Below are 15,637 nucleotides of genomic sequence, written 5' to 3' on the forward strand. Positions count from 1 at the left end.
TAAAGCATGCAATCCTCGTTATCGGCCAGAAACGGAAACACACGATACATACTGTTTATTCTCAATATCTAATCCATTGATGTCACAGATAAGAGACATTCTCTGTAATTTGCAAGTTGCTGAAATTTGTGCCGAAATATAGCCTTCTGTACATATGCAGTCGTCTTTTGAAATACCGAAAAACCCTTCATTTCATAACATCATAAGATAACAATCTTTTTTTTCCATTTTAAACTGGATAGTATAGTTCTGGTTAACATTTAAAATCAAGAAGATTATATGATGTCACTGCGGGTGTTTTGGTTTGAGCAGATCGGTTTTAAAGGTAATCTATTTCAGAAACAAAAACACGCTCTGTGTCGATGTCGACTGCAAATGCATTTATTTCACTTTCGATTACCATAAATCCCCGAATAAACGGACTGATACTAGACCAAACCCCTCCGCGCGGAAATATTAACATTTTTCCTAGTTTTTCACAGCCATATCCCGCTTTGGTGTACTTGGTATCCGCTTTTGCGGACTTGTAAACATCCATCGTTATTGGGAGCATCGAAGACAGTACCAGTGTGAACATATTATCGAAATCGAGCGTATGTGCTATACGGTCGGCACACGCAACACCTTTCCGTAAGGGTTGACCCTTTGTTATCATTTTATCAAACACGCCTGTACAATAAAGTTTTCCGTTTTTTATTGTTTTGAGCTCTTCCGGATCACCTTCTTCGAACCTTCTTGTTTTCGAAAACCCGTAAGAAAATCGTGCTATTCTTTCGGTGATTGTGATAGGCCTTTTACCGAACAAAACGGCTCCCTTTAATACAGCAAGACCAGGGTCGCTAGGAATGACCAGGCGGACCCCTGGAATCTCCGTTTGTATGCGATGTTGTACGTATTTTGATCCGGAAAACCCTCCCACCATAAGGAATGTATTGATCATTCCAAGCTCATCATTTGAACGCATCTCTTTCAGGAAATCGAGAATTCCAGTTACTGCCTTTTTAAAAAATCCCTCCATGATTTCTGCAGAGAACACCAACCTTCCATTCCTCAGTATTTCAACTTTGTTGTCGTAATCGTTTTTGATTTTACGTTTTGCATCCTCGAAAGTAGTCTCGCATGCTTCGAACGCTTCTTTTATTTCTGCAATTGGAAATTGCATTTGGACGGGTTTCATATCACCTTTGAATGCTCGCTTCTTGATCTCAAAACATCTATCAATTTCAATAAACACATTGGTTTGTGTTTGCAATATATGATTCACCACTTGGCCTCCTAGTAGTTTTGTAAGAAATTCGAAGAAAGCCAAGTTCACCATTGCTCCACCGCACGCGTCACCATCTGATCGTGCAATCTCTTTTAAACAGTTGTTTTCGAGAATTTCATGTACCGCCATGTCCGCTGTCCCTCCTGTAAGGAAATTAAACATAGAAGTATTGCAATTTATAAGTATTTTTTCTTCTTTACTGAAACAAAAAGGTGATACCAACGTCAGGGTCTTTGTGTACAAAAACAAAATATAATAAAACTAAATCCCCCCTGGGACAATAGGGAATTCAATTATTTTCTTTATGTGCGAGGTTGGACGGTTTAGCCTCCCAGTGTTTTATTGACCAATTCTAAGGGTTACCCACTATATATGAAGTAGAAGATCTTTGCACGTATCATGTATCTTTTTTTTGTGACTGGTGAATCACAATAATGCATATTTAACTGCCAGCTTAAACTTAAGCATTCCTAGATGGAGGTAATTCATGGATAAACGAACGAAACGTTGTGTTTATTATTTAATTGATTAACATGTGCAAATATACAAGATCATTGAAGGGTTTTTGCTGATGGGCTTGTTCTTGTATTTTGCAATATTGCACTATCAAATTTATAATCTTATTTGCACCTTTTTATGAATGATTATTGTTTTTCTAAAGAAGAGTAATTATGTACCTCCCAAATCAGCAACAATATATCTGTGCCCAACAGGAAATGATTCCAATGTTGCTGTGTTGTCAGCCTTCACAATTTTACACGACGATTGCAGATTGCAATACAGCGACGCAGACTCTGGTTCCAAGGCCAGTTTTAGGTCTTTGTCTTCTATGCCAGCCTAAAAAAATCAATGTTTATATGATATCCAACCATCTACCGATTATATATACGTAGTTAATAGTGTGAGCTTAACAACACATACTTTAAGTTACTGTTCGTGACTGTATATAATTTGTTATCAATGAAGATATATCTTACCATGTTTGCTGCTTCTCGCATGAACTGCTTTGCAGCGTCTGACCAAATTGCAGGTACAGATATGACCCAAAGGACGTCATCTGTTGAAGTACATGTAATTTGTTCTTTCAATCTCCTGTTTAAATCTTCAGCAAGGTACTTGATAACCTTTGCGAATACCTCTATCGCCTTCATCTCTTTTCCTCTGATATCCTTGAGTTTTGTCTCACGAGATAGTTTCTGTAAAATGAAAGAACACTTTCGCTATATCACACTGGTCATGAGGACACATCTCAGTTTATCAGGACAATTATTAGTTACGCGTTCTGAAATCTTTAAGTACACAAAACATCTCAAATAAAGCAATTCTTTTCCCAGCTGGTTATGTTTTAAGTTTAATTATGCATACTGCATGAAAAAAAAGAAGTTCATCTAATGTTTCTGCAGTTGCTGTGTAATTAATAGTCGAATTATCCTCACATACTATACTAGCAAAACGATATGCATATGTTTTCGAATACCTAACCACTGAGGTATTATCACAACCTTTGGTGTCATTGTCGAGGTTGTCGTCGTACACGAAAAACCCTAACCGTCTACATAATATATAAAACCGTTTAAGATTTTAACTGAAACTTGGTTAATATTTTCCTACAGAGAACGCGCAAACATATAGTAAGGCACATAACTCAAGCTTACATAATGTTCGAGTAATTTTCATTGTTGAAAATATCCAGACGAGAGTTATATTTATTACTGTTATATTTTTTTTAAATAAAGATAACAGAGTAAATAGACATTTTGATAACTTGAAATTATTTACTTATTGACTAACGTTTAAAATGTTGATCAACTTGTTCCAAAGGCAAATAAATTATATGTTACCTCAGTTTTGTATAGGTTCATCTTAAATCGTACAAAAAAGTAATATCCATCCCCTTCATTGCTTTCCATTTTTTCTTCATATTCCTTCTCTGCTTCATACCCAAATGAACAAATTTCTTTATCTGCATTTAAGAGAACGGACGTCGGAGCTTTTTCCGTTTGATAACCTTCCGCTTCAAATAAACTGCAGTAAATTGGCTCTTCCAGCGACTGTGTTGCAGAAAAGGCATATCCCGAAAATGTAGTCCCAAAGTCTATAGCAGCAATGATGAGATGATTCTCCTTCTCCGTTGTTTCCTGTGCCTTTGCATTCTTTCTAAAAACTCTACTGAACCACGAATTTGACGGTTTGGCAGACGCCATAGTTGCTGTAAACTAGGGGACTACATAGTTTGCAGGGCTGTTATCTAATGCAGATGTCATGTGATGTATGATTACTGATATATCGGTTGCATACACATCGCCGCATGATTCCGTGTTTGTATAAACCCGTCTGGTCGGATGATTAGCTTTTCAGAAGGTTTTATGATCGTTTTATATTAGCATATTTATTGAAAGTGAGTATTTTTGACCAATGAGAATATCGTATTATTCAAAATTGGCTATATTCTGGAATCCTACCGACTGATCTATAGAGAAGTAAATACCTAGCAATTTGAATTTGCTTTAATTTCTTTAAAGCATTTGTTTTTCTTTTAGTTTTTTTAAACACTTTTTTAAAAACATTTTGTCATCAATAAAAAAGACAATAAAATGAGTTTAACTTTAAATAAAATTCTTCATAATATTGTAACGTGCCGGGGCTTACTTTCAAATGGTTATATATAATATTTTCCTCTTTGGCTACTTTGCCAAATAATTTGCACTAATGATTATTTAAAATGATTGGATCGTGAAAATAAGTATCGTTCAATCAATGATAAATCAACAAAGATTGGAATATTTACAGTTTTCATAGACGCAGATATTAAATTATCTAACTTTTCCTATATCCCTAGCTTTTCACTTAAAAACTGTACTTAATAGTATTATGTCAATGTATGGTAAAGACTTTTTAGTTTACTTTCATTACTTCTATTGTTAAGGAGGCGCTTTTCTATTTAATACTCTCTGGTTCACAGTTTATACCATACTTATATCTATATTAATATAGATAGTTCGGTATAAACCCCTAGGGAATTAACATGTATATTTGCCGCTAGGACAAATAGTGTTTAACCCCTATTAGAGACAATAAATATAGTACACCTTGTCTTATCAAGTTGTTGCTCTCGCAGAAGCCAGCACAAGAATGAATAAAATCCGCTGGTTTGCTGTATTTATACTCACGATATCACGTGACCAGATTGGACGGTCCTAACCAGTTGGAATAGTCCATTTTCAACGTTAAGTCTTTTTCCGTAGGGGTTTCGCCTTATATTTTCATATTTTCAGAAAACAACATTATTATTATAAATCGCTGTTCGCATCATGATTATTATTATTCAATCATCTTATTTTAATTTACATTCATGTTGTATCATTAACTGTTGTTTTTATTGAGAAATTCACTCTCTACACTAATTTCATACCCCATATTAAAAGTTAAGCATTAAGTGTAGACAACAGTTTAACAACGTATCGCTCGGCCCAAATTTGCTACATTACCCACGCCTCCGATTACCACGCGTCTCGCGGGGATAAACCTATTTTTTTTATTTTTTTTACTTGAACCGAAAAATCTAAACAAATTTAAGCTTAACACAGTTTAATGAGAATTACGAAAACGACATTTACAACACGACGATAAATGAGTTTGATCCTATAAACAAATAAAGTTTCTCCTCAGCTTCCTACTGTAGCATTGATTCAAATACAAAAAAAAATCTACTTCAAAAGTTAACAGTTCACAAAGTTTTCAATAATGTTTACAATACACTCAGTTTTCAGATTCAAAGCTCTATTGATGTATCCCGTCCTCAAATCAACCTAATTTTCAACATTTATCTTTTTTTACACACTTTTCTCCTTCATCGCTATAATCATGTTCAATTCCAGGATCACAATCCCATCCTTCATCACCAGCTTCCAATTTTTATAATGTCAATCTTACTACACCCAGGTTTAACTTTGTCCTTAGCCCTATCACATTTCTCAGTGGTCTTATTATCATGCACCATCTGCTTATGTTTCATCATGAATGAAAACATTTTAAAGATCTTCCCACACTCATCACAACTTGCTTGTTGAGCTAACATGAGCTTTTTCTTCTCTTCGGTACATTGAATAAGATGCTGCTCAAACTTCTCGTTGGGTGGTATTCTCTTTTTGCATTGCGGGCATATAGGCTGGATCGACTTTCGTGCTGTTACCTTTTTCTTGGCCATCTTAGACCTTTTTGTTCCAAGATAATTTACTCTTCCGGTATCAATCATTTTTAATCTTGCGGGAATATCACCCTTTTTCATCAACCCTACGCGGTAACAACCTAATTTCCCAACGCTTTCGAGAGCAATTTTCTGCCCATTGATTGTCAATGTATCCTGTATGACATTGATATGAACAGTATGCACTTTCATAAAATCAAGTCCTAGTACGACATCAACATCCATGTCTACTACTACAACTGTAATCGGACAACTTGTTTTACCAAGCCGTATTACAAGCTCCGTGCTACCGATTATAACCATGTTACTTCCAGAAGCCGTTATAATTGGAGCTTCAAAAGTCGAAAGGATGTGGTAACCTTTAATCATTTCCCATATTTTACTGGAAATTAATGTTAGCGTAGCTCCTGTATCTATAAGGCAGGCGACGTCTACACTCCCTATTTTAGCTGACACATATAAACCAGCCGATGTTTGAATATGAGCTTGTTTTAAGCTTTGCTGCTGTTGTTGCTTATTATTTTCCTTCGTTCTCTCATAAGGTTTACTTTTAATATTTGGACAATCCCACCTTAAATGTTGTTCTGACCCACACTCAAAACATGCTTTCTTTTTGTCAACGTGTCTTTCATTCGACTGTTTATCAAATGATCTGTTTTCAGTATAAAACTGTTTCTTGTACGGTGTTTGCTGATAACTTCTACTACCACTCTCATTTTTACTGAACGATTTCGATTGTGTTTGAGCGTTCAACTTTGCTCGAAGATCTCGAATTTCTTCCCTCATTTGAGACATGGACTCCCCTGAGTGTTTGTCTTCATCATGGTTGGTAGCCCGAACCATTCCTTTCTGCCGCTTCTCTGCACGGTAAAAGGACTCTAGTTCAACAGAATGCCGAACAGCATCATTTAAATCAACAGGCCTAGCCTGTTTTACTTTCAATCGCATATCTCCATTTATCAATGAATCGATAAATTGCTCTTTTGCGAGCGTTTCTCGCACGTCATTTGGTGCGCTTGGATATGCCAAATTTGTGAGACGGCGAATATCCTGGCCTAGCTCTGACATTGTCTCAGTAGCTCTTTGTTGCCGGTCCCTTAACTGTACCCGGTACAGTTCAGTTTGATTTGGAGGCGCAAATCGATCCTCCAAAGCACTCACCAACTTCTTGTAGTCGGTAGTGTTATTTGCAAGGTTTCCGAATACACCTTGCGCCTGTCCCCTCAATGAAACAGACAGATACAGGCCTTTTTGATGGTTATCCCAACCATTCAATAAAGCACATGCTTCGAAATGGGCTTTATAGTCCGCCCAGGCACTAGTCCCATCATAAGTCGCGGGATTCATTGTTAAACCCCGACCAGCTGTGCCCCCACTATTGCATATCTGCTTCGTATCTTCTAATGGCACAGTTTCTGAACAACGTGCCTTCTTCCTTCGTTCAGTAACGAATTTATCTGGCCTGTCATTATCCATGCACTCCGTCTGGCATGCTATGTTCGTAAAGGAAACACTTGATTTATTTGGCGTTTCAGGCAACAACCGTCTTGGTCTTGTCAATTTTGAATGAAAAGCTGGGGTGGTTTCTATCAGTTCTCGTTTAACAATTGAACTAGGCATTTCCATTCTACCACGCGGTATATTTTCTCTGACTGGTGTAGAAGCATTTATTTTATATGAAGTTATGTCAATCTCTCGTTGCATTGCGTCAATTTCTTGTTGTAACTTCATTATATGGAGCTGTCGCCTTAAATCATCTATCTCTTGCTCCATATGACGTTCACGATCACTTCTTCCGGCCATTGTCATAGGTTTGTGAATATATATGAAAATTCAAATAGTCCCTCGTTGGGCGCCAACTTTTGTAACGTGCCGGGGCTTACTTTCAAATGGTTATATATAATATTTTCCTCTTTGGCTACTTTGCCAAATAATTTGCACTAATGATTATTTAAAATGATTGGATCGTGAAAATAATTATCGTTCAATCAATGATAAATCAACAAAGATTGGAATATTTACAGTTTTCATAGACGCAGATATTAAATTATCTAACTTTTCCTATATCCCTAGCTTTTCACTTAAAAACTGTACTTAATAGTATTATGTCAATGTATGGTAAGGACTTTTTAGTTTACTTTCATTACTTCTATTGTTAAGGAGGCGCTTTTCTATTTAATACTCTCTGGTTCACAGTTTATACCATACTTATATCTATATTAATATAGATAGTTCGGTATAAACCCCTAGGGAATTAACATGTATATTTGCCGCTAGGACAAATAGTGTTTAACCCCTATTAGAGACAATAAATATAGTACACCTTGTCTTATCAAGTTGTTGCTCTCGCAGAAGCCAGCACAAGAATGAATAAAATCCGCTGGTTTGCTGTATTTATACTCACGATATCACGTGACCAGATTGGACGGTCCTAACCAGTTGGAATAGTCCATTTTCAACGTTAAGTCTTTTTCCGTAGGGGTTTCGCCTTATATTTTCATATTTTCAGAAAACAACATTATTATTATAAATCGCTGTTCGCATCATGATTATTATTATTCAATCATCTTATTTTAATTTACATTCATGTTGTATCATTAACTGTTGTTTTTATTGAGAAATTCACTCTCTACACTAATTTCATACCCCATATTAAAAGTTAAGCATTAAGTGTAGACAACAGTTTAACAACGTATCGCTCGGCCCAAATTTGCTACAATATTTCAGAATATCTAGATTTAGCAGACAATGTTAAAGAAATACAAAAGTATACATTGAGTTCAAAGATGTTAAAAATGTATTATAGATTGAGTTTCAAATGCTTTCAAATTACATAAGTGTAACATAAGATTTTATTAACGTTTTTTATTTCTCAGTTTCAAAAAATAAGGACATTCTATTATAAAGTGGTATATATGTAAACAAAATGCCATCAGCATTGTATTGTCTTTTCCATATATGCAATTAAAGAATGGAATGAAGGTGGCACATTCATTAATGGGCAACATGTGTGACATGGTCATAAATTCCTAAGGGATTAAGGGGCTTCATAACACCTTTAATTGAGGTTTAAACGACCTCCAATTTGTGTTTGCAAATCCTAGATTTCGCAAACTCAAGTACCCTTTAAATACGGTGTAATCGAATACTGGCCTATACTTTAGTTAGAAGGCTTCAGTAAGGTATGATTTTGGTGTTTTTTGTTTGCGAAATGTTTTTGGAAGTTTGTCTAATTGACCCGCCAACTTCGGGCCCCAGCGGAGTTTTCGCAGAAAAACACGGGGTTTTTCACTATCCCGCGGGATTTTTCTCCCGTTTTTCAAAAGCTGGGGAAAAATCCCGCGGGGTTTCAATAATACACGATTCAAGTTATTTTAGCTCAAAACAACATCTTATATCAAAAGGAGCATTATGCTTCGACACCGGAAGTGAAATAACGCGAAACAAAAAAACCCCGCTTTTCAGTACGGGGTTTTTCTCCTGCGGGATAAAACTCCAAGATTTTACCGATAATGCAAAATCCGTAAAAACCCCACTTCTAAGCTAGTATATTATTGTTATGATGTTAATTATCACTTGTTTAAGGATTTTGAAATACTTGCTTTTTATTAAAAGAACAATAGAAATTTTATGAATGTTTTTTACGGTAGAAAAACCCAGCAAAACCTGTTTTGACTATTTATGATTTAAACGCGATTATTGCACTTCATTTAAAGCAAAAACAAATGTTACTACATATGTATCTTATATGTTTAATATAACAACCATGTTAGTTATGTAAATGATATTATTAAAGGTAATTTAACTAATTTCGAAACTTATGAAATAGTGTAATGTAACCTTTTAAAAAAAATCTCCTTTTTTAACCGTCTTTAAAAATACTGCAGGAATGAAAATTATACGTGACATTAAAGATTTGTAGCGTTAAAAAGATGATATTGCTTAAAATTGTTTGATTATTGGTACTTGAATCTGACTTTAAACCGGTTTAACACAAACATACAATTACAATAATCAATACCAGGGTACATATATCGGTTAGCCTAAGGTACAGTACGGATTGTAGTATTGCCAGATAAACGACAGTACGGATTTCAGCAGGTGCTTGGATGGTCTATTTACGTCATAGATATTTGTGTAAATAGAAAAATTTGCCTTTGCAGCAAAGTATTAAGGTTGACAATGTTTATCATAAATTTCTCTTGTCAAAATGAACTCAATTTTGATTGTGTTTATATAAATAATAATGTAAGTAGTTGCCTCATTTTCCCATGATTATTTTATGAAATAATTTGGGTAAATCAAACAATTAAGAAATAAAGGAAGATCTACACTGTACTTTATCTTTGATTTAGATTTAGCTAATACAGTATAATTAAGTATTTTAGTACTCCATATAAACAGCTGCTTCTGAGTCTTTAACGGTTTTTGAATAGGCGAAAGTTCCCTATAATCGCATTATTGTGCCTAGTATTTTAGAAGGTGTAAACAAAGGTCCATGCCTTTAATTTTAATACCTATCAATCCTTTATTTATGTTCATCATGAAAAGCATCCAACTTTGACACTGAAATTTAAGACATCCATTACGTTTTGAAGTATTTTGACTGTAAATCATATGACTGTAGCAATCATTGCTTTGGAACACGTTCAAAAGCACTGTAGTTTATCAAATGACCATATATCTCTATGCTGGTGGTCATAGCTTTGGGACACGTTCTAAAGCACTGTAGTTTAACAGTTGACCATATATCTTTATACTGGTGGTCATAGCTGGGGGACACGTTCTAAAGCACTGTAGTTTATCAAATGACCATATGTCTTTATACTGGTGGTCATAGCTGGGGGACACGTTCTAAAGCACTGTAGTTTATCAAATGACCATATATCTTTATACAGGTGATCATAGCTGGGGGACACGTTCTAAAGCATTGTAGTTTATCAAATGACCATATATCTTTATACAGGTAGTCATAGCTCGGGGACACATTCTAAAGCACTGTAGTTTATCAAATGACAATATATCTTTATACTGGTGATCATAGCTGGGGGACACATTCTAAAGCACTGTAGTTTATCAAATGACCATATATCTTTATACTGGTAGTAATAGCTCGGGGACACGTTCTAAAGCACTGTAGTTTATCAAATGACCATATATCTCTATACTGGTGATCATAGCTGGGGAACACGTTCTAAAGCACTGTAGTTTATCAAATGGCCATATATCTTTATACTGGTAGTAATAGCTTTGGGACACGTTCTAAAGCACTGTAGTTTATCAAATGACCATATATCTCTATGCTGGTGGTCATAGCTGGGGGACACGTTCTAAAGCACTGTAGTTTATCAAATGACCATATATCTTTATGCTGGTGATCATAGCTGGGTTACACGTTCTAAAGCACTGTAGTTTATCAAATGACCATATATCTTTATACTGGTGGTCATAGCTGGGGGACACGTTCTAAAGCACTGTAGTTTATCAAATGACCATATATCTTTATACAGGTGATCATAGCTGGGGGACACGTTCTAAAGCACTGTAGTTTATCAAATGACCATATATCTTTATACAGGTAGTCATAGCTCGGGGACACATTCTAAAGCACTGTAGTTTATCAAATGACCATATATCTTTATACTGGTGATCATAGCTGGGGGACACATTCTAAAGCACTGTAGTTTATCAAATGACCATATATCTTTATACTGGTAGTAATAGCTCGGGGACACGTTCTAAAGCACTGTAGTTTATCAAATGACCATATATCTCTATACTGGTGATCATAGCTGGGGAACACGTTCTAAAGCACTGTAGTTTATCAAATGACCATATATCTTTATACTGGTAGTAATAGCTTTGGGACACGTTCTAAAGCACTGTAGTTTATCAAATGACCATATATCTCTATGCTGGTGGTCATAGCTGGGGGACACGTTCTAAAGCACTGTAGTTTATCAAATGACCATATATCTTTATACTGGTAGTCATAGCTGGGGGACACATCCTAAAGCACTGTAGTTTATCAAATGACCATATATCTCTATGCTGGTGGTCATAGCTGGGGGACACGTTCTAAAGCACTGTAGTTTATCAAATGACCATATATCTTTATGCTGGTGATCATAGCTGGGTTACACGTTCTAAAGCACTGTAGTTTATCAAATGACCATATATCTTTATGCTGGTGATCATAGCTGGGGGACACGTTCTAAAGCACTGTAGTTTATCAAATGACCATATATCTTTATACAGGTAGTCATAGCTCGGGGACACGTTCTAAAGCACTGTAGTTTATCAAATGACCATATATCTTTATACAGGTGGTCATAGCTGGGGGACACGTTCTAAAGCACTGTAGTTTATCAATTGACCATATATCTCTATACAGGTGGTCATAGCTGGGGGACACGTTCTAAAGCACTGTAGTTTATCAAATGACCATATATCTCTATACTGGTAGTAATAGCTTGGGGACACGTTCTAAAGCACTGTAGTTTATCAAATGACCATATATCTTTATACAGGTAGTCATAGCTCGGGGACACATTCTAAAGCACTGTAGTTTATCAAATGACCATATATCTTTATACTGGTGATCATAGCTGGGGGACACATTCTAAAGCACTGTAGTTTATCAAATGACCATATATCTTTATACTGGTAGTAATAGCTGGGGGACACGTTCTAAAGCACTGTAGTTTATCAAATGGCCATATATCTCTATACTGGTGACTATAGCTGGGGGACACGTTCTAAAGCACTGAAGTTTATCAAATGACCATTTATCTTTATACAGGTGGTCATAGCTGGGGGACACGTTCTAAAGCACTGTAGTTTATCAAATGACCATATATCTTTATACTGGTAGTCATAGCTGGGTACACGTTCTAAAGCACTGTAGTTTATCAAATGACCATATATCTTTATACAGGTGGTCATAGCTGGGGGACACGTTCTAAAGCACTGTAGTTTATCAAATGACCATATATCTCTATACTGGTAGTAATAGCTTGGGGACACGTTCTAAAGCACTGTAGTTTATCAGATGACCATATATCTCTATACTGGTAGTAATAGCTTGGGGACACGTTCTAAAGCACTGTAGTTTATCAAATGACCATATATATCTCTATACTGGTAGTAATAGCTTGGGGACACGTTCTAAAGCACTGTAGTTTATCAAATGACCATATATCTCTATACTGGTAGTAATAGCTTGGGGACACGTAATTTGTTAAGTGTTAAATCATAAGGAAAGGAGTGTTAAAACAAAAATAGCAAAAGCTGGAACCCTTTAGCAAAATAATGTTGAAGACCACAATTTCAAACGTGTATTCAAAATTAATTACGGCTGATGTGTTGTTTGATTGGTTGATTGACAATGTATCATGTGATATAATGAATGTTTCCATAAGGGGCCAACATATCCACCATTTTTGTTAAAGTCCCGGTGGCTGTGTTGACTAGCCGGCTGTTTTTTTTACTGTTCACTTGGTTTTTCCTGGCGTGGGTTTGAACCCCACAAAAACCAAAATAAAATTTTATGCACTGGATTTTTTTCTGCATTATTCATAACATAAAAAAATGATAAAAATAGTTTTTTTCAGATGCATTACCGGGAAAACTAATATTTGGTCCAAAAACAAAAGCGAGTCACTTTTAAGTACTGCATTCAGTTTACTTGGTATATGCCTTCCAGATGCGTAGTCAGGCTTTACTGAATGTTACGCACGAAAGGGGGATGGTGTTGAAGGAGGAATATCCCTGTAGCTGTAGGGGGGCTCCCCAAGGAAAAAAAATGAAATATAGAACTAACATGTTGGGCACTGATGTGTATTTGGAGGGATTTATAGGTTCGGGGCCGCCGACCTTGTAGTAACCAAGTGATTGATTTAGGCTCAGTAAGCTATCCAACACAGAGAAAAAATGCTTACTATAGCTGATCTTCCCTTTATTCTGATATCAATATTTAGCTTAGCCCTTGAATTTGATGCCATTTTTTGCCATATTTATTTTTTCATTTTTCAAATTGATGTTACACACATGCGTAAGTGCATAATGCTGGCTACGCCCCAGCCTTCAATGCTTCATATGAGTAGTTATGGCGGTGACAGCTGATGTGAAGTTCTAAATCTTAAGCAATGCAGTTTATCAACTGATCACCTGGAATCATGACTTGAAATTGGATGTTCACCTGGATACACTTGAGGAGCAAAGAGGTCATGTTATGTTTGGAAAACTATGAAAAAAAAGTTGTTTGATTTGAAGTCTACAGATAAAACTCAGGATCTATACAAGTGTAAGAAATGTGGTTAGAATCAGTAAAGACTTAAAAGAAAGTCTTCACTGGATGTGTTAAGAAATAGGTAACTTTTGGTTTAATGAAGACATGGAATTAGAGAAAAAAGGTCACATTGGATTAAGAAAGTGATCTACAAGAATAGGTTTATGTGAAGAAAACTACTAGCTCAACAATTGGATTCACCTGAGGAGTTACAAGAACATTGGATTAAGAAGATATACAAAAATAGGTTGGATTATGTGAAGCAACTACTAGTTAAACGGATTTGGATTCACCTGAGGAATTACAAGAAACTATATGATAAAGGTCTTTTTTACTGTGCTTTGAAAAAAGTTCATCTGAAATGGGCCAAAGTTGAAGAGAAGATTGAAAAAATATGAAAGAATTGTGTGGATTTTAGATGACATGATTGAGTCTGTGACAAAAAACACTTCCATTGTTGGTAGTTTTCTATGCTTGGTGAAATTGAGAAATAATTTTTCATACAAGTATGGTTACTTATCTGCATGGAAAAATCAACATAAGTGGAACTTATGTGAACTGTGCCACAAATTAATTCTCCTGAAAGTACACAGTAACTATTATACACTTTCGTTTGCAAATCACCCTGGAATACATAGATCAAGGGTCTGAAGCATTGATTGATCTTGGCTTTTGTTCACGCTTAAACCACCAAGTGAATTTCCTTTCAAGTCTGACAGCTATGGCCTGTCATTTAACTTCATGCATCATTTTGCTAACATCATCTGCAATTTGACCTGTTGTTTAACTAATCACATAGAACTTTCTACCAAAAAAGTGGGCTCATTTCCACACAAACCATCCATGTTCAGTTTGCATTGATCTCCCCTTCACCAGGGCTTTAAAGTATGCTTGCAACAACTGCATGGTTACAAAGGGAAATCTTTAAAGAGTTGATCATGACTACCTGGGTTATCTTTTAAGAGTTGATCATTACCGTACTACCTGGGATATCTTTGAAGAGGGGATCATGAATATCTGGGATATTTTTTAAGAGTTGATCATGACTACCTGGGATATCTGTGAAGAGGGGATCATGACTACCTGGGATATCTTTTAGAGGTGATCATGAATATCTGGGATATCTTTTAATAGTTGATCTTGACTACCTGGGATATCTTTGAAGAGGTGATCATGACTACCTGGGATATCTTTGAAGAGGTGATCATGAATATCTGGGATATTTTTAAAGAGTTGATCATGACTACCTAGGATATCTTTGAAGAGGTGATCATGAATACCTGAGATATTTTTGAAGAGGTGATGATCATGAATATCTGGGATATTTTTAAAGAGTTGATCATGACTACCTAGGATATCTTTAAAGAGGTGATCATGAATACCTGAGATATCTTTGAAGAGTTGATCATGATTGCCTGGGATATCTTTGTGAAGAGGTGATCATGACTATCTGGGATAGATATCTTTGAAGAGGTGATCATGACTACCTGGGATAGATATCTTTGAAGAGGTGATCATGAATAACTGGGATATCTTTGAGGAGGTGATCATGAATAACTGGGATATCTTTGAAGAGGTGATCATGAATACCTGGGATATCTTTTAAGAGGTGACCATGCATACCTGGGATAACTTGAAAGAGTTTATCGTGACTACCTTTACCTGGGATATCTTTGAAGAGTTCATCATGACTACCTGAAGGTGGTATAAATTAACCATCTGCTTTTTGCAAAATGGAAAAATGATTTTAATCATGCCTTAATACATGTAACAGATACTTTTTCAAGCTTCCTGTTGACCTTATAAGGATTATAGTAATCACTTCATACAAGAAATCAACATTTTTAAATACTTTATTTGAAATCATAATATG

General features: G+C 35.7%; 1 protein-coding gene across 1 annotated transcript; it reads right to left on the reverse strand.

The window, feature by feature from the left end:
* Positions 1-319: 319 nt before the first annotated feature.
* LOC128244105 (heat shock 70 kDa protein 12A-like) lies at positions 320-3,471 on the reverse strand. Its single transcript, XM_052962119.1, has 4 exons — positions 3,109-3,471; positions 2,245-2,463; positions 1,945-2,104; positions 320-1,410 (listed from the first exon to the last, which is right to left on the reverse strand). The coding sequence occupies exons 1-4, from the start codon at positions 3,469-3,471 to the stop codon at positions 320-322; spliced, it is 1,833 nt and encodes a 610-aa protein (XP_052818079.1).
* Positions 3,472-15,637: the final 12,166 nt, after the last annotated feature.

The sequence above is a fragment of the Mya arenaria genome, chromosome 8, assembly GCF_026914265.1.
Source record: "Mya arenaria isolate MELC-2E11 chromosome 8, ASM2691426v1".
In the NCBI taxonomy this organism is placed as follows: Eukaryota; Metazoa; Mollusca; class Bivalvia; order Myida; family Myidae; genus Mya; species Mya arenaria.

What these genes read in the sequence shown, in the direction of transcription:
- LOC128244105 (XM_052962119.1), bottom strand. Translation starts at nt 3,471, where the DNA reads ATGGCGTCTGCCAAACCGTCAAATTCGTGGTTCAGTAGAGTTTTTAGA. An exon ending in TGAACCTATACAAAACTGAG is followed by an intron (nt 2,464 to 3,108) that starts GTAACATATAAT and finishes TTCATTTTACAG; the next exon opens with AAACTATCTCGTGAGACAAA. An exon ending in TATTGTTGCTGATTTGGGAG is followed by an intron (nt 1,411 to 1,944) that starts GTACATAATTAC and finishes ATTTCCTTACAG; the next exon opens with GAGGGACAGCGGACATGGCG.